This window comes from Ischnura elegans, chromosome 9 (assembly GCF_921293095.1).
Source record: "Ischnura elegans chromosome 9, ioIscEleg1.1, whole genome shotgun sequence".
In the NCBI taxonomy this organism is placed as follows: Eukaryota; Metazoa; Arthropoda; class Insecta; order Odonata; family Coenagrionidae; genus Ischnura; species Ischnura elegans.
In genome coordinates, this window is record NC_060254.1 from 7,643,680 (window position 1) to 7,661,571 (window position 17,892).

A 17,892-nucleotide genomic window follows, 5' to 3' on the forward strand; every position below is an offset into this window, starting at 1 on the left:
TGTGAGCGTAATTTCAAAAAGAATAAGACCAAACACGACGTATGTCTGAGTTTATTTAAGCATTTTACGAAAAGAAATAAATGTCAAAATACGACGGAGACTTAGCATTCTGGCGAAACTCGATATGAGCAGCAGAGCTTCTCGGAAGTTGATGCGGTATTTTTTTCCGAAAACATAAATGAAGTTACAATTTATGAGTGGTGCTATAAATCTTTATTGTTACAGTCCCAGACAAAGGGATATTTTCTCAGAATATTTGGTTTCTCCCTGATAGCCATTCCAATTCATCTTCTAATCTCCTGAGAACTCCCAAAGATGGACTGAAAATAATTGAAGAAAATCCAGTGGAAAAGAGCTTGTATTTTGCAAAATGCCTCAGATTGTCAGCTAGCACTTGGCAGCAGGAGTGGGGGTAAAGCGATGTTAGTTGAATTAATTATATGCCCAATTGTTTCCATAAAATTAAAATATTCATTAATCAGCTAAATTCCTGTTCGAATCATTTAAGGAAATCAAAATTACTCCCCAAAATCTTGTGTTGCCTGCTGCATAGGTCCGAGTCAAACATTCCAGCATTCATCATTTAGTATTCGAGGTATTCGAATATTCGAGCAATGATTTAATATTCGAATTCGAATTCGAGAAATCTGCTATTCGACCCATCTCTAATTATTTTACATCGTAATTTAGATATCCCGGAGCCAAATTATCGACATGCGGCTGGTTGATATCGCTGTCGATTCAAAAATATTTATCTGGTGCTAATTAATGCCAAAAGAGAATGACAATCGGAGTTTTGACCAACTATCACGGTCCATGACTCTAAATAAATCGCTCATGCTGGAAAAAAAATCACCGCATACTCACGGTAGAATAGATGAGCGCGGAAAAATACGAAAATCCGGCAGCTATCCCTTGGTGGTTGACTTCGACATCATAACCCTGATGAAATTGCCAAACACCAGAGGCACTGACAATTTTTCGGATGAAATCCAGTTCTGTTGAAGATTAAACCTTTTCACTTAACAGAGTTTAGCTGATCGTCATTCAAGGTCCAACCAAATTTTATTAAAAGCTGCCGAGAAACAAGGCGAGTCGGAGTCAAGGTGATCAGCGCGCCGCGTAAGCAACTTCTCCCGGCTCCATTCGACCTGCATAAGGCCGCGGATATATGACAACGAATCTGGTGTTATCATCGAGTTGAATCACCATCGACTTGTATGCATACTAAAATAAGATTCTACTTTTTTGGATGACCTCGAAATCCAAAATATGCGCATAGGAGGCTTTTTAAAGGCTCATAAATCCCTTGTTTCGCCGAGGCAACAGAAAACGCTAAGTTGGCAAAATTTCAGAAAACCTCCCTTTTACTAGATATTCGGTAGTTGAGAATTTGGGATTAGCGATCTTCTGCTGTCCCTTTATTTCACTCATTCCTCATGATTTTTCGAGTACCTACTTACACCTTTTCTTATTATATTAGAAATGCTATACAGTAAACTCTTGATTTTACGAAGTCAGTGGGACCGGAAAATTGGCACTTCGTAAAATCGAGTTTCGTAAATTCAAACATTTTTCATAAGTCACGAAAAAATGTTCGCTTTTGTTTCTTCCGCCGTTTTTTGTCTTTAGTGGTCTTATTTAAATGTTTTCGGTGGTTATTCTCGGTATTATTCACAGAAAAGGCTTTTTGTTATCGATTTATGCTGTGAAAGATCGTTAAATAATTATACCACCATAAAATTCTCATTTCTCGTTCATACTTCAACATCAACGATCGCTTAAGAAATTCCCGACCAGTTTTAGAAAACGTAATCAAATAATGAATTGCAAAGTTTATTATAAGAATTTAATGTTATAAATTTGTGGTTAGGAGCGAATAACAACTATTAAGTTCGCGTAAGATATATATTTGTTTCCAGCACCCACGGAATTTTAGCGGCAGCCGGCCTAACCGCCATTTATATCGCCCTCTATCGCTCAGTGACGAGAAAAAAAGAAGAACGAGGGCCTCCACCCGTTTCCAAAATAACCTTCGTAAGTTAATACTTCGAGTTACTCCGTATTTTCAGTTGAATGTGCTATCTTTTCCATTAGTTATATTCATTGACATTCCGTTACGATCATAAATTACGTAGGATATGGTTATCTTCTGGCGAATATTTGAAGTAAATTCTGTTTGAGTTCATTGTCCGGATACTGTGCTCCGTCATCTAAGCAGACATTGTTACGAAAGACTTTATTCTTCATCAGGACCATATTCTTCATACCGGGTGTGAAGTGCTATGTTCATATAGTATTTCTCTCTTCTTTTATGCCGACGGGAGCAAGGTTCCAACAGGAAAACGACAGGAGAAACATCTTCCATTATCGGAGAAATAAAGAGAGAAACGTTATTTTTCGCATTGATTGTTTTCCTACAAGAGATGTTTCATCATTTCTCAACGTGTGTGAAGTATTGGTTCACTTGCGTGGATTCCCAAAAATGACACGCAAAAACCTGTACATTCACCTCATTTAGTTTTCGTGTCCCTTTATCCGCCGTATTGAAAGTTATGCAAAGAATCATTGACGTAGAGAAAAGATTTTCTTAGCTTTAGCACTAAAAAATAGTCGCGCCATAATCGTAAATAAATATAGTGAGGAAAGAGCAAAGAAAATAATTTCAATTGAAACGTCAGCAGAGAAGAAGAGAGTCAATTATAAGCGCAGCTCTATTTCCCCGACAGTGGAAGATACTTCTTCAGCCTCTCTCCGGTTAATAACTTACCCCCGTTGCAGGTAAATATGAACCATGCCCTTCTCCACAATCGGGGAACGTTCCCAGTGGGTGGGGTGAATAAGAGTGGGAGGGGGATTGCCTGGGAAGCGGTCAGCTTATGGTGGGGTGAAAGGGGCAGGAGAAAGAAGGATGGGGAAAGGGCTTTCAGCTCTGCCTCAGTCTACTTTTGGGGGGCGTATTTTTCTACGACGCACTCAAGCTCCGTAACCTTAGGGGGGAGGATGAATGGGAAATGCTGGGGAAGGAGGGGTTTGGGATGCATAAGGTGGGTGTCAGCAAGATCAGCAGAAGGCCGCGGGAGGAAGTAAACAAAGACTTCGGAAAGAAAGATCTCTCGGCATGGGAAAACGGGGAGACGCGCGAGAAGAAAGTTCATGGTCAGAGTTAGAAGTGCGTCTTCATTACGAGTAGCCTGAAAAATAAGTTTGTGGTTAATAGAACCCAATACTAAGATATTTAAGTTGTCTACTCAGGAAGGCTATTGTATACACGAAAAGATACTACTAAAAAAATCTGTTATTTTTTCTTTTTGCCCTTCTCCATCGCCGCTTCCACCATGGTTTCTCACTTGCATAAATGGGAATGAAATTGGGGACCTAACTCGTTAGCCAGATAAAAATATCTTAATGTTTGGAGGGCAGCTTGTACTTCTTTTTTATTTGGTGAAATTACTTCCTCACTTTCATCTTCGTCGTCACTGCTATTCTGACTAGTCCCGGCCGCTGCTTCTTCCGACGTATGTACCGGCGTCCCATTGTCGCAAGCCCGGAGATCATCGTCAATGGCATATTAATCGTTTGATGTTGCGCGCTGTGCTCTTCCTGCTTTTTTCCAAGAATTTTTCAAAATCATCTTTTAAGCCTCTAATACCCTCCGTGATTTTATCCGCTGCAGCTTCCTGAAGGTATAACGTAACGAATCAACTATAGCCGCGATATTATAGCAATAGAATTTCTAGTAGGCAAGTTGTATCAATTACCAACCTCGAGAACATCCTCACGATGCGCTATCAAAGGGAATCCGGCCGATTTCCAGCAATTTGCGATTGTACTGGAGGAAATAAAGTACGTCTTTGAACCGTGTTCCTGCAATGAAAAATGGCAATTGTATTAACTTTGCCATTTTAGCAAAGTTAACGAAATCGTTATTTCTCATCGCAGAAACACGGTTCAGAGACGTACTTAAAAGCCTGATTGGCAGGAGTGCGATGCAAACAATTATTTTTGATGATGGCATTGATTGATAGATTTTCAAAATGCAGTCAGAGCGGTCACTTTTGGGGAGAAAGGCTCGGAGGGTCGAAGAGAGGGGCCAGCGAGGATGAGCTCGTCGAGGAAAGGGTCCCGGATTGGGGACCCTTCGAAGTGCTTCGGCGAAAAGTAGTCAAATAGTCTTCGAAGTACGTTCACAGCAGCCTGCCTTGCGAACGTACAAGGTACGTTCACAGCAGTGCAAAGGGTTAATTAGAAGTGTACGAAATACCCCGCGCGACCTTCTTGACATGTTAAACTACGAAGTATTGTCGATGCGATGTTTACGAATAGGCACGTAAATAGAGGCATTATGTCAGTCGCGATATTTTACTTAACTCCTACTTCCCCTAATTTCCCACCGTGAGGTATTAGGCGAACACTTTCTCTCCAAAGTTGCACTATCATTTACGATTTCACACTTTTGATGAACCACAGTTGGAAGCGCTGATTTTTTTAGCTACATACGCCGGCGTAACTAGTTTTGTTGACAAATATTTCGCCATAGTTCGTAAAAACGAATGCCTTTCGCTCCTAGGGACCGATCCGGGGTTCGTAAATTAAAAAAATTTCGTAAAATCGAAACTTCGTATAATCGAATAGCACCATGTATTTACCATAGGCTTTTCGCCGGGACCGCACTATCACTTCGTATAATCGAAAACTTCGTAAAATCCTGCTTCGTAAAATCGAGAGTTTACTGTAGTCACCTACATGTCACTTTTAAAGAAAAATTTCTAAATTTCATCGAGACCACTGAAATATGCATAAAAATGGAATCACTAATGTCCATAATAATAATCTGTGTGGGAATGCTTTTAAGTTGATGTTTATTAGAATTTTCTAAAAATATTTCATTAAAACAATTGTCATCCTCTCATTACTTATTTTTACTACCCATTTTTTTAGCTGATTCCTGAAAAGTATTATCCAACCTTCACAGGGCAGAGAACATTTCATTAAAGATTTTTTGCTGCATTCAGCACCTTTTAGTTACTTAAAATAATACTTTTTATTCATAAAAAGCCATTCCAATCATTACAGACCATAAAACCTGAAAAAAATGGCAGGTCCGCATTTAGTGTTTTTCCGCATTTAGTGTTTTAAATTTTGTCCCCCCTGAAAAACCTTAAATCAGGATTCTACTGTATACAATTTTCTTGACCGATCCAACCTAGTAAATACTAGTGTCTTCAATTTCTTGTTTACTTAGAACATTAACAAGTTCAGAGAAAATCATTGATTAATAAAACATAACTCTTCAGTGGCAGAAGTAAATGGTGCAGAAAGTAGTTAGGTGGCAGCACCGTGGTGTGTGATAGGGGACGAAATGCATTGCGAGATATTACAACTCATAACCTTTTGGAAATATGCCAAAATAAACAAATTCTACCCAAAGCACATTACTTTCAATTTTATCATAAGGATAGTTTTTTCAGTCCCATCCCAAATCCCAATTTTGGGTTCTTAAAGACCATATTTCGGGCCCTTGGGGCACAATTGCCATTATTTTTTAGCAACCAAATTGTAGCGCCGGAATTTAAACTTCATTTCAGTCATTTTGAGGCTAAAAAAAAAACAACTTTTCCAAACTCTGAAAGATAAGGGCCAGCGTAATGGACATAGACAGTTTAGAAAGGGATGGATATGAATGCAAATGGCTTGGAAGTAGAAATGCCATGTACACCAGCTATTGAATTCTTTCACCCCTTGACACGCGAGAGAGCAGCAGGGAGTTCATATATTTTACCAGTCATGGCTTCGAGGGAGTGGAGTTGCTCGAGGGCATGCCTCTTCCTGCGCGCGTCCACCCTCCTTCCCATCACCTCTCCGTCCTCTCCATCCGAACCATCCACATCATTGCAAGCCCTCGACCCAGCGGCCCCCCCACCCGAGTCGCCAGCGCCACCTCCCTTGGCAGTTGGCGAGTCTTGGGGAGGGGCAGTGCCAGGAGGCGCCAAGAGGGTTCGAAGCAACGAGGCAAACGACTCTGAGTACGAGCGGTACAAGCGTAGGAAGGCATCGAGGCCAGTGGATGCCATGTCCTCAAACTGAAAATACAATTTCAAAAATGCATAGCTAAGTTGAATACATGTAAATATATATAAATATCCAAAAATAAAACAACTAGATGGAGGGAAATATTTACTGCATTTCTAAGGAGGCAGACAAATTTTAGAATGATTTTACTTTACAATGGATTCTTTCCACTATCGAAATGGTAGGAATTCGAAGGGAGTAGTTTTTTCACAATTCACTGACCAATGGCAAGATGAAAATTTTAATTCATGACAAATAAAAGAATAAATCATTTAATTATAGCATATTCCTTGACTAGTACATGCATGGTCAAAAATACTTCACATAAAAAGCAAGAAATTTAAATTATTTCCCCCAGCACCATGAAAATTGATTCAAGTAACCTACAACTTCAATAGGATTTTTGAATTTTCTTCCCACATTCAAAAACCTTTTTCAATAAAAGATTTTTTTTTCCATTGATAAGGAATATATCTCATTTATTACAAAATAATTTCTATGTTGATGCAATACCATCTTTTCCAAAATGCTGCATTATTGTTATAGAGATTCTAATAAATAAAATCGAAATATGTTTTGGTATTGTTCAGCCCAACAAATTTTAAGAGCCAAATCATATTAATTTTTAGCATTTAAAGGGTCTGATGAAATTCCTAAAAGTTGATGTTTACAAGATTCATAAATAAAGTTTTTTGCATAACATTGGTCATAATGATTAATGAAATCTGAAGAAAGTGAAGACAAATTATGCGATTCCCACAACAAATACGAAAAAAGCCTGTTTATAGTATTTCAAAAGAAGAAAAGATTTCTTCAGCATTTCCACCATCATTAAATAAAATCCATAAATACTCTACACAGGATTCTCCACTCCCTTGGTTCCTGTGATTCCCACCGGTCGCATCAAATAGCGGCGCTGATGTAGCCAGCCCCGGTTGTTCCAAAGCGGCACGCCCACAAGAGGCACGCTACGCGACGAATTTGAATCCACGTTTCGCAACGCAGTGCTGTGAAGGGCAAAATTTGCTGGCGGAGCGGGAGCTCTCGTGGCGTCGACGCAACGCGGAGCTGTGAAGGCACCCTAATATGGCCGCGAGAGGCACGCTTTGTGGCGAATTTGAATCCATGTCTCAATCGTTCATTGCTAAAAAATAAAGTTCGTGTCAACTGCCCACGAAAATATAACTATCACCGTGAGTTTAAGTAGTTTCCTGGTGGTGAAAATGTACGTAATCACAAAATCGGTACGCTAATTCACGTTGAGAGAAGGGAAGAATAAGTGGGTAAGGAAACGCTGTTAACTTTCCCTAGCCTGAATTAAGTTTGAGGGCCCATAGATATCAACCATGTCTTTAAACTTCCGGCACCTATGTTTTAGAGAATTAAAAATGATTCCTGCGCAGCTCATAAAGAAGAGCACTCGTTGACATCATTAGCAGACCACCTAGGCACACTTGGGGACGGGTCAGATCCGGTATTAGGACCATAGCAAGAATTTTTATCATACAGACTGTCCCAAGGGTCGTGTGTCATTTTTGACCTGTAATTTTACTAACTTTGCATGGAGCAATATTCATGAAAATTGTCACACTTATGGGGAAAGGTCCTAAGTTTTGTTGAGTGTAAGCAAAATTTTACAATTTTGACCTCACAAAGTAGGTCCAAACCAAAAATTTGAATTTGCCTTATGGGGTTTCAATGTTAAAAAAAATCGAAATAGACAAAAGTGTGAATTTCATTGACCAATATGTAAATTCTTAGGTTTTCGGACACGAGAAAACCGAAAATGACACTTTTATTTACGAATATTCAACCGTTGACCCAGTAAGGTCACCGTCAAGGTCATAAGGGTGGCAAATGGGATAGCATACCAACAAAGGTGTCGATCCATGGGTTTTGTAGGGTGCCCAAGTCATTGTTATTGTCCAAATACCCGTATTATTCACTAATTGACCTCCGAGGGTCACCACGGGGGTCAAAGGTCATAGAGTTAAAAGTCGGGCAATCATAAAAACCAAGGGGTCAAACTATAGGTTTTGAAGGGTGCCAAAGTCGGTTAGGCTGTTCGTAGATCCGTATTGTTGATTTTTTGACCTCCGAAGGTCACAATTGGGGTCAAAGGTCATAGAGTCAAACGTCGAGCCATCACGACGAACAACCTTTGGTTGAGGACATTAGCTTTCCTATTATTTAAAAACATACCTCTATGACCACTGACCCCATTGTGACCCTCGCTGGTAATAAAAAGTCGACAATATGGATTTAAAAACAGCAAAACTGACTTGGGCACCCTTTAAAACACATTGTTACACTCTTTTGCTGTCATGGTGGGCCGATTTAACTCTATGACCCTTGACCCCCATTATGACCTTCGGAGGTCAAAATATCAACAATACGGATGTACGAACAGCCTAACCGACTTTGGCACCCTTCAAAACCTATGGTTTGACACCTTGGTTGTCATGATGGCTCGACGTTTGACTCTAAGACCTTTGACCCCAATTGTGACCTTCGGAGGTCAAAAAATCAACAATACGGATCTACTAACAGCCTAACCGACTTTGGCACCCTTCAAAACCTATAGTTTGACCCCTTGGTTTTTATGATTGCCCGACTTTTAACTCTACGACCTTTGACCCCCATGGTGACCCTCGGAGGTCAATTAGTGAATAATACGGGTATTTGGACAATAACAATGACTTGGGCACCCTACAAAACCCATGGATCGACACCTTTGTTGGTATGCTATCCCATTTGCCACCCTTATGACCTTGACGGTGACCTTACTGGGTCAACGGTTGAATATTCGTAAATAAAAGTGTTATTTTCGGTTTTCTCGTGTCCGAAAACCTAAGAATTTACATATTGGTCAATGAAATTCACACTTTTGTCTATTTCGATTTTTTTTAACATTGAAACCCCATAAGGCAAATTCAAATTTTTGGTTTGGACCTACTTTGTGAGGTCAAAATTGTAAAATTTTGCTTACACTCAACAAAACTTAGGACCTTTCCCCATAAGTGTGACAATTTTCATGAATATTGCTCCATGCAAAGTTAGTAAAATTACAGGTCAAAAATGACACACGACCCTTGGGACAGTCTGTATGATAAAAATTCTTGCTGTGGTCCTGTATCCCCAACCGCTTATTTTCCCTCAGCTCCCAATCGTAGCCGGAGATGCATCCGGGCACAAAACACCGAGATTTACCCATGATATTTCGTAAATATCTTACTGGTGGAGAAGTACTAAAAAAAACACCAAAATCGGTGAAATTCTCGGCTCACAGAGGATGATAACAGCCGATCACTCATAAGCCGCCACTGACAACAAGCCAAATGAAGGGGATGGTAGTGTCGGTCGCGCCACAAGTGGCAAAAGTTGGAGTTTGAATTAATGCGCGGGACCCGTGTTCAAATTATGACTGCTAATGCCACCTAGTGGGGCCTCCTTAGTAATGTAAACTCTATGATAAAATCTCTCACTTTAGACGTCACTGGATAATAAGTTCACATGGGTAAATACACGTATAATGATGATGAAACACCAAACTAACAATCACTATTAACTTAGCCACGTACCTTGAGCATTGTTTTCAGCAAAGATCGAACGTCTGACATTAGCCGGTGATGGGTGGCCAAAAGGGAGCGGATTTTGGAAGCACAACGACGGACACCATCGTCAGCTGCTTCCATTGCCACTTGGGCCTCACCCATTTCAACCTGCACACCACGTATCCTCTCTGTAACAATACATTCAAAATCACTCATTTCTAATCATCTAATTTAAAAATAAATCCACAACCTTTCCAACAACGAGAGGAGGAAGAAGGCTCAGAATTCAGAGCGCTCACACAGAATAACATTTTGTTTGAATACACGCCATTGCAATGTACTATTATATGTATATAATGAATAATGTTAAGTAAAATCAAACTTTACAATGCCATGAAAATTAGATGGAGAAACCATGGCATGCAGAGGAATTCTAATGAAAATAGCACAAATGCACAAAATCCATTTTTAAGAGCTGTGCCATTAATGCTTTATGATTAAAATTGTCATAATACATTCAATTAGGGATTTACAACATCTCCCAAAATGTTTTCCACTTTATTTTTTGTCCAAAGGGTAAACTTGCTTCCTTCATTTCATTGAGTGATTCAAAGTCATCCCCAGCATCAGCACATTTCCAGAGTTCAGAATCAATTATTTTGAGGTGCTTTATGACGGCCCGCTCTTTAAAACCAATTGTAAGACACCAGTAAGTGCATGACTTTCAACAGAGCAATGGGCAGTTCTCATACAATGCAGCAACTACTGGGGTGATACACTTACCAGCAATGTGAACTTCAAACGCCCTGATGGAGTTGGTGTCTTTGAAATTTTCAGGTGTTATCTGCAGAAGACTAGGATCTGTGATTTTACACAAAGCTGCCATATCAGGTTTCACCGATGATGCCAGCACATCACCTTCAACAAAAATATTAAAATGGGATTAAAATATATGAACTCAAAGCTGATCAAAAAACAATCAATCTTGATTTCCATTTAATATCAAGCAATAAATTTCAGCCCTGGTAGAAAACATAGGTTTCACCTTTGGCATAATATTTTCTTAGACTATTAAGGTAGTAGCATTTGTATGCACCCAGACCAAGAGGAAAGTTTAACCGAAGTCAAAACCAGTAAATTATATACAGTAGACTCCCGATTATCCGGCTGCGGTTTATCCGCTTTGTAGATTATCCGTGCACGAGTTCACGCTACTTTAACGTTTTCTGCTATCTTCATAAAAAAAATAAAATCGGACACAAAAGCACCAAGATACATATTTGCATTTTAATGCAAGGCTACACTGGGCTTATCAATTCCCTTAGAATCCCCCTCATACAATGGAATTCTTTTCTTTACTTGTTGACAGGAAATCTTTCAAGTCTGCTTGGACGTCTGCTCTGGCATTGTAGGCAACGGCCCGGAAAAAACTCTTGATTAATTTTAAAAGATTCTTCAATGGTAAACCAATCGTAAAGTAAGAGAAATGTTATCTACAACCTCTAATTGTATATTTTATATCGCAAACTCGGAAGTAATGCCATGGCCTTGCATGCGGTTGAATACAGGTAAAGGAAACCGGAGAATTCGTCGCACTCGGGCATGTTTATTCTGCGACTAGTCAAGGTCAAACTGGAAAGGAAGGGATTAGTAGAAGTGAAGGCAGCGAGGGAAAAGGAAGTAGAGATATCATAAGCCATAGCCAGGCACTCCCCAGCGTAACAGCCCCAATGTAGTAGACAATTTGTCTCAAGTCCTGGTTTCCTATAACTGCTGCTGCGTGATGGTGCGATCGCGCGCCTGCTACCTTCACGGAAGTTTCGTACTTCTTTTTTACAACCATTGACGTGCACAATCGCGCTCGGTGATCACAGATCCACGGATCAGCAGTTGCATCTCGGGCAACTTGTGTCATACGCGACTACGCACCATGGTACCTGACATCTATGGTTTCGGATGTCGCGGAGTGGTTTCAAAGCTTCCGTGCAAACCACTTTTCCGAATCCACGACCCACAGCCACGGATGCGTGGTCTTTGGAAAATAGGAATAAAACAGAGCAGTAGAAGTGCAAGTACAATCACATCATCGCCACTGAAAAGATAGTGGCCGGGAAAAGAAAGCTCGTAATGATTCCCGAAAGTAATCTAAAATAACAGACAATGCATGTACACTACAACGCATTAGATTGTTTGATTTGTGTAAATTTTAAAAATTACAAGACATTTAAGAAAAAGTTTGGATTATTCGTGTTTTCCCATTATTTGTGCAGCATCTCCACATCATTAGCCTGGATAACATATGCCTGGAGCATGCTGTACATATGTAGTTTCAGAAATACATACATAGTAAACAAAAGAATTGGTACAGTGGAAATCAATGATACCATACTAATTTCAAACAAGCTTCTACCGATTCTGATACTAAAATTATTATAGGTAAATATTTTTCTATCACACCAATAAGCTATTTTTGACTCATTTCCACCATTTAATGGAAGTTTTCCGAAAATATACTAACCCCATGCAATAAATGTTACAGACATGATATTTTACAGTTCTTTTCACAATCATGTATCTGATTGCAGAAAGAGCCCAAAATAAAAATCATACTCAGATTGAAATAAAGAAATTTGGTTTTCACTAAGGTTTAAGAATTTCACCCAAAACATTTAATACTACATCTAAAATGTATGAAAACATAGATGTGGAATCTATTAGGAGATGCTAGACCAAATGTATATGCATAGAAAACAATTTATGGGTAATCCTAAAGGAATAAATCAATTCAAACCAGATGATCTCTGATTTCATATCCAAAGCAGGCAAAATGAAGCCACTAAACACAGCACTTAAGCTTCAGGCATAACACTGAAAATCAAGTGGAATGAATTAGACTAATTTCCAAACAAATCTCACTCACATAAAAGTTAAATAAATATATGGAGTATTCTCTCATGTTTTCAGGCATATGGCATCTTAGAAGGCTATTTGGGTTCCCCACTGGGTCAATACAGACATGGCTGCCAATGTTTCGGCCACGGGTTAAGTTCCCATGTCCCTAAGGATAACCCTAAAGATAGGGACCTCATTGGTTTCTGAAACATCACTAGCCATGCCAACACATACCCAGTGGGAATCACAGGTATTCTTCCAAGACAGCCACTATATGCTTTCAATTATCATCATTTCTAGAACCTAAAAAGTTTCCATACCTGAGGAAGTTAGTTTCAAAATCTTTTGCTGATGTGAAGTAATAGATGTTTCGCACTCATTCAAAATGCGGATGAATGCAGAGTCGGCTGCCTCCGCTTCGGGGGCCACTGGAAGACAGCCACTTCGCAATCCTTCTCGGTGGAGGAGAGCGGCACCAACAGAGCCCAACAGGGCAGACAGGGACCCTTCACGGGACAGCTCATTCGCACTGCACGCCAATTCTCTCTCAAAAGATGATATCACCTGAAATGAAGAACAGAGTGTTCACAAATGAGCCTTCCTCCAACACACGATCACATCCAGGATGTGAACTGTGTGGCAATCAAAAAAATTCTGTGAGATATCCTCATTTTTCAGGGGAATCGATTCGTTTTCCAGGGTGCTTAAACACAAGCATATTTGGAGAAGAATTGCCCGTGGGGTGGAAATTAGGGACCACAGGAATAGTTTCCTCGTCATTTTCATTCAGTGTGAAGAATATTGAGAAAAACTTATCAGCTGTGAAAGTTACCCCATTTACATGAGGTTTAGTAAACCTCGTACATTCCATAATATTTCAGCTCGCATATTAACCAATTAAGGTAAAAACAACCCAGGAATGGTTATTTTATCTTGACCTTTAAGAATAATACCTCCTGTTAAAATATTGATATCGATCCAACTCCAATATAATCAAGAAATATGCTTATAATGCATGGAAAATTTTAAAAATAACAAAAATCAAAAATAAATTATTTTACATCCCACTTCGCTATGGGTGCATCGTGATCAGAAATCAAGGCATTGGGCTGGTTTTTGCTGGAAGCTACATTCATCAAAAATTGATTTTTCCAAAACATACAACAAATTCCCTGAGTTATTCCAGAAGACCATATTTCCTGAGTATTCTAGCTTTTCCAGCTCAGCCTATACCATGGTATCCACATAATCACACATTACATTATTATTAAGACATTGGCTACATTCAGACAATAACAGCACATCACAGTAGATTTTTTCACCATTTCTTAAAAATAATTTCACGCAAGGCAAAATGAAACCATGGATTAGGGAACTCGAGTAAACCAAAACAGAGCCAACAACATTAGAACTCACAGCTGAGAATTAGCGAGGTGTTATACGTGGAGACTTTAGATTCCTCTTGGACAAATTAAGTCATCATTAAATGAAAAATATCATTTTTACCTACATAAATTGTCCACGATTCAATTCTCTTTAAACTCATCAAAGTGTGGTATTAATAGACATAATTGAGCTTCCTAAAAATATAATTGACCAAAAGTTTTCTACTTCTGACTTCATCAACTGGGGTATTCATTTTGGAGGAAATAGATATGTTGGCAAAATAGGAAGATTGTAATTCAAGCATGCACTGGGACTCTCACCATAATGGCCAATTGTACCATCCCTCTTCTATAACAGTATTATCCTAACATATTTGCATATTTTATCCTTGAGGATATATGTGCAGCAAAAAAAATTTTAAGTTGTATTTCCTGGAGCAGGAAATACGTCCACAATACTTCACATTATTGAGAGTAAAGTGCATCCACAGCTTACCTCTTCAAACGCTGGATTACTATCATGCTCCCATTTCAGTCTTTGAATGGCTTCATTTGCCGAGGCACTGTAATTTTCCGATGCCTCCATGACACATGGCTCTATCGCAGACAGAGCAGACACACAATCTCGAAGTTCATTTAAAAATCGAGGACGACCTGAATTGGGAGAAAAGGAAAATAAAGAACACATGCATGTAATAGTAGTTCCATCAGAGCATTAAATATTTTAAAAATTTCACACAAAACAAAGCTAACTCAATGCCTTCATACACATCAAGTAAACTTTATTTTAGCTATTTATTAGAACTTAACTTATGGGCATTTCACATAATCTGATTCACAATCTAAGCACCGCAAGTATCGGAAATTATTATTTTGACATAAAAGGAACCTCCTCAGCCAAGGCAGCAAGAGTTGTCCTAAGACAGGTAAAGGGTTGAAAAATGGGTCGGTCACAAATGAAAAGGACTATGACCTAAGATAAACAAAATGATACTGCAAAGAAACGGTTGTATACATCCTCAAGAGAGAAAACGAAAGATCCCTATTGCCAGGTACATATTTCCGACGATCCGCATCCAAGTGAAAATGTTGAATAGGAAGGCAAGTACCGTATAAGCGCGTGTAAGAGGCGCACCTTTTTTCCCAGACATTGCGGCCGAAAATAGGGGTGCGCCTCTTACACAAACTTCTTATCTTCCCCACTCCCCTTCCCCGGTCGCAAGTCCAAGGGAACTAAGTGGCCTTGGTTTTCCGCGTGAGTCATCTGAAACCCTGGGTCAAAATCAAGCAGCAGGCAGGGGAGTTTCTCCCATAGTGACGTATTTTTAAAATGCTCCTGTTTGAATTTCTTGCAAGCATCGCGCCGTCACGTCGGCACCCCAGAGGTGAACATTGAAAAAATCGCGCGGGGTGATTCGCTCCGGAGCTCGCGCTAAATTTACTGCCACGAGTGGGCATCCCGCGGCAGTTATACTGCATATAGTAATCGCTTATCAAACGTATAGAAACGCGTAGTTTTGAAGGACATACCTGGTTAATAGTCAACATCTGTCTTGCCGAGCATTTTCCATTACGCTGAGCTCCTGATTTTTTGCAACTGAAAATTATATTGGCGTCAAAACCTGCGGTTTAAAAAATTAGAACGAGTGTGTTCATTGTTGGACTAAATGGTGGATAGAAGAAATCGGAAATGCTTATAAGTGAAGAGCGCTGAAGGAGAGGTCGAGGGGAAGGAGCGCGCTCCCTCCCCTCTGTATTTCAAGCTACGAGGCTATGAGCGAAGGAGCAACGGAAGAACACGTCCGATCTTGCATGTGACATCGTTGCCTTTAAAGCGAAGGGGCGAAGGCACAGCAATGTGATATACGCAGTTTGAGTTGCCTGAAGTTTCCAGTCCGTCGCGTCTTGTTTGAATGCGCTTATGCTACGCTTGTTTCTTCCGAAATTGTGCTGTTTGGACTATGTTGAATATTAGTAGCCTCATTTTAGCTATAAATCTTTGTGTCAATCAATTAGAAATCAAAAAACTTAAATGCTGTCAGATATACGTCGCGTTAGGTCTAATTCTTTTTAGAACCTCGTGCGTGTCATACAATTGGTGAAAGATATCGAGATATCTTCGAGCTCAGAAGGTGACTCACCTAGCATTTGACCTCCAGAAACTCGGAGAATTGAACCTGGTTGACCGAAAAAGGTCAGTTGGTGAGATGGGGTAGGGATGAAATGCGTTTCCATTGTTCCCCTGTAACTTGATGTTTTCCTGTTGAGTCTCGGAAAGGAAAAAAACAGCAGAGGCATAGGCTGATGGAGGGCCGAGTGTAGTTCCGTTAGGCCCCTTGCACACACACCGATTTTGGACGGCCGGTAAAATATCGGCCGATATTTTACCGGCCGTCGAGGCGATGCTTGCGCACACGCCGGATTTTTACCGGTCAAATGATAAGTTGCTATGTTTTTGAGCCGGCGCCGGCGATCCGCAGTGACAATGGCCGGCAGCTAACCGGCATTTTGCCGGTGCCGCCGCGTGGTCGGTACGTGTGCAAGATCCGATGCTCTCCCAGTGTTCACTATTGGAATGTGGACGGCCGATATTTTACCGGCCGTCCAAAATCGGTGTGTGTGCAAGGGGCCTTAAATGTACGACGTGATTATTATCCTACGGCGCTGAGATTGCCCCGATTGTTGCCCAATCTCTTGGGAAGGTTCATGCTATGTGGCTGTCGTGTTTTGCCTTAAAATTTTCCACAGCTGCAATTCTATTGCAATACTTCTTAGAGAGCTTTTAAACAAAATTGTTCGTGAGTAGGGCAAGCAACATAGAGCGATGGCGTATGCGAAGAGAGGATAGGAACTCTTTCTACTCCCTCTTATGCCGCTATTACCGCCGCAGTTATCAAAATTTTCTCTTTCAAATAGTACTGAAAGAGGAAATTTCGATAACTGTCGAAATTCCAGGCATACGTCTGCAACACCGCACGATAGGATAAAAAAATGCCGCAAAATTTTTTTTTCTTTATAGCTTCGATCCTCAAAATAGGGGTGCGCCTCTTACACACGCTTATACGGTATCTAGGTTGCAAGTGTGGGAAAGCAATTGGCCAAGCAGTCACTTGACTCCTCCACCCCTTTTCTTCTGTCATTGGAAAACTCTGGCTAGATCAACTGTAGCTATGAAATCATGGATATTGAAAAACAAAAACTCAAACTAGGTGCATTTCTCTAATTAATTAATGACAAATTCATAAGCCTCGAGAGTAAAAGAAGAACAAATGCAGCTACTTGGGGTGATTGACTTGGTGGGAAGGATTCCTTACTGAGTATGTTGACTGCCATTGTGTCTATCTGGCTGTCGATGCCATCCTCATCCGATCCATGGATCCAGGCGTGGGCAGCCGCCTGGAGCCTCAGCCTCTGGAGGGACAATCGAGCCCATTCCGCGTCCCTGAGTAAACGCCTCTGAAGGGCCAAGTGGCTACAGTGAGCCTACAACAAAAAACACATGCTAGGAATCAGTGAATTGAGGATTAAAACAGCATTGATAAGTTTATCCCTTACAGATACAATGGGTGACCCACACGGAAATAATCTCTACATGAATTTATTCGCTTCATACTTGGACATAGTCTACACATTAATGGCAAGAGTAAATGTGGCTTCACACATTCAACCCGACAGATTCCAAAGCCAATATGTCACATCCCATTAAGTTAAAACACATTGTACCAAGAAAATAAATTTCTGGACGGAAAACAAGTCATCATTCCATTATTCGTGCAAAACTAAAACTAACAAATCATTCCATTAGTCAAATTTGACTTCCACATACTTAAGCAAGATACTACTGAACAAAATTTACTAGGGTTTTTAAGAATTTAAGGCATTTCCACCACACACTGTCAACTACAAATTCAAAATATGACATTTTTTTATGCCACCCTTTGCTTAGGTAAGTTACCCGATTGCCATTTAGTCAGCACTAACAAACATGC

General features: G+C 40.1%; 1 protein-coding gene across 1 annotated transcript in view; it reads right to left on the minus strand.

Annotated features, from left to right (window-relative positions):
- LOC124166025 (serine/threonine-protein kinase SMG1) overlaps positions 1 to 17,892 on the minus strand; it is a 120,262-nt gene that overhangs the window by 6,670 nt on the left and 95,700 nt on the right. The window contains exons 51-56 of the mRNA XM_046543600.1: positions 17,218 to 17,386; positions 14,400 to 14,557; positions 12,839 to 13,082; positions 10,410 to 10,544; positions 9,654 to 9,814; positions 5,783 to 6,083 (exon numbers count right to left, since the gene is read on the minus strand). Coding sequence (XP_046399556.1) covers positions 5,783 to 6,083; positions 9,654 to 9,814; positions 10,410 to 10,544; positions 12,839 to 13,082; positions 14,400 to 14,557; positions 17,218 to 17,386 — 1,168 coding nt within the window. The remainder of the gene's footprint in view (positions 1 to 5,782; positions 6,084 to 9,653; positions 9,815 to 10,409; positions 10,545 to 12,838; positions 13,083 to 14,399; positions 14,558 to 17,217; positions 17,387 to 17,892) is intronic.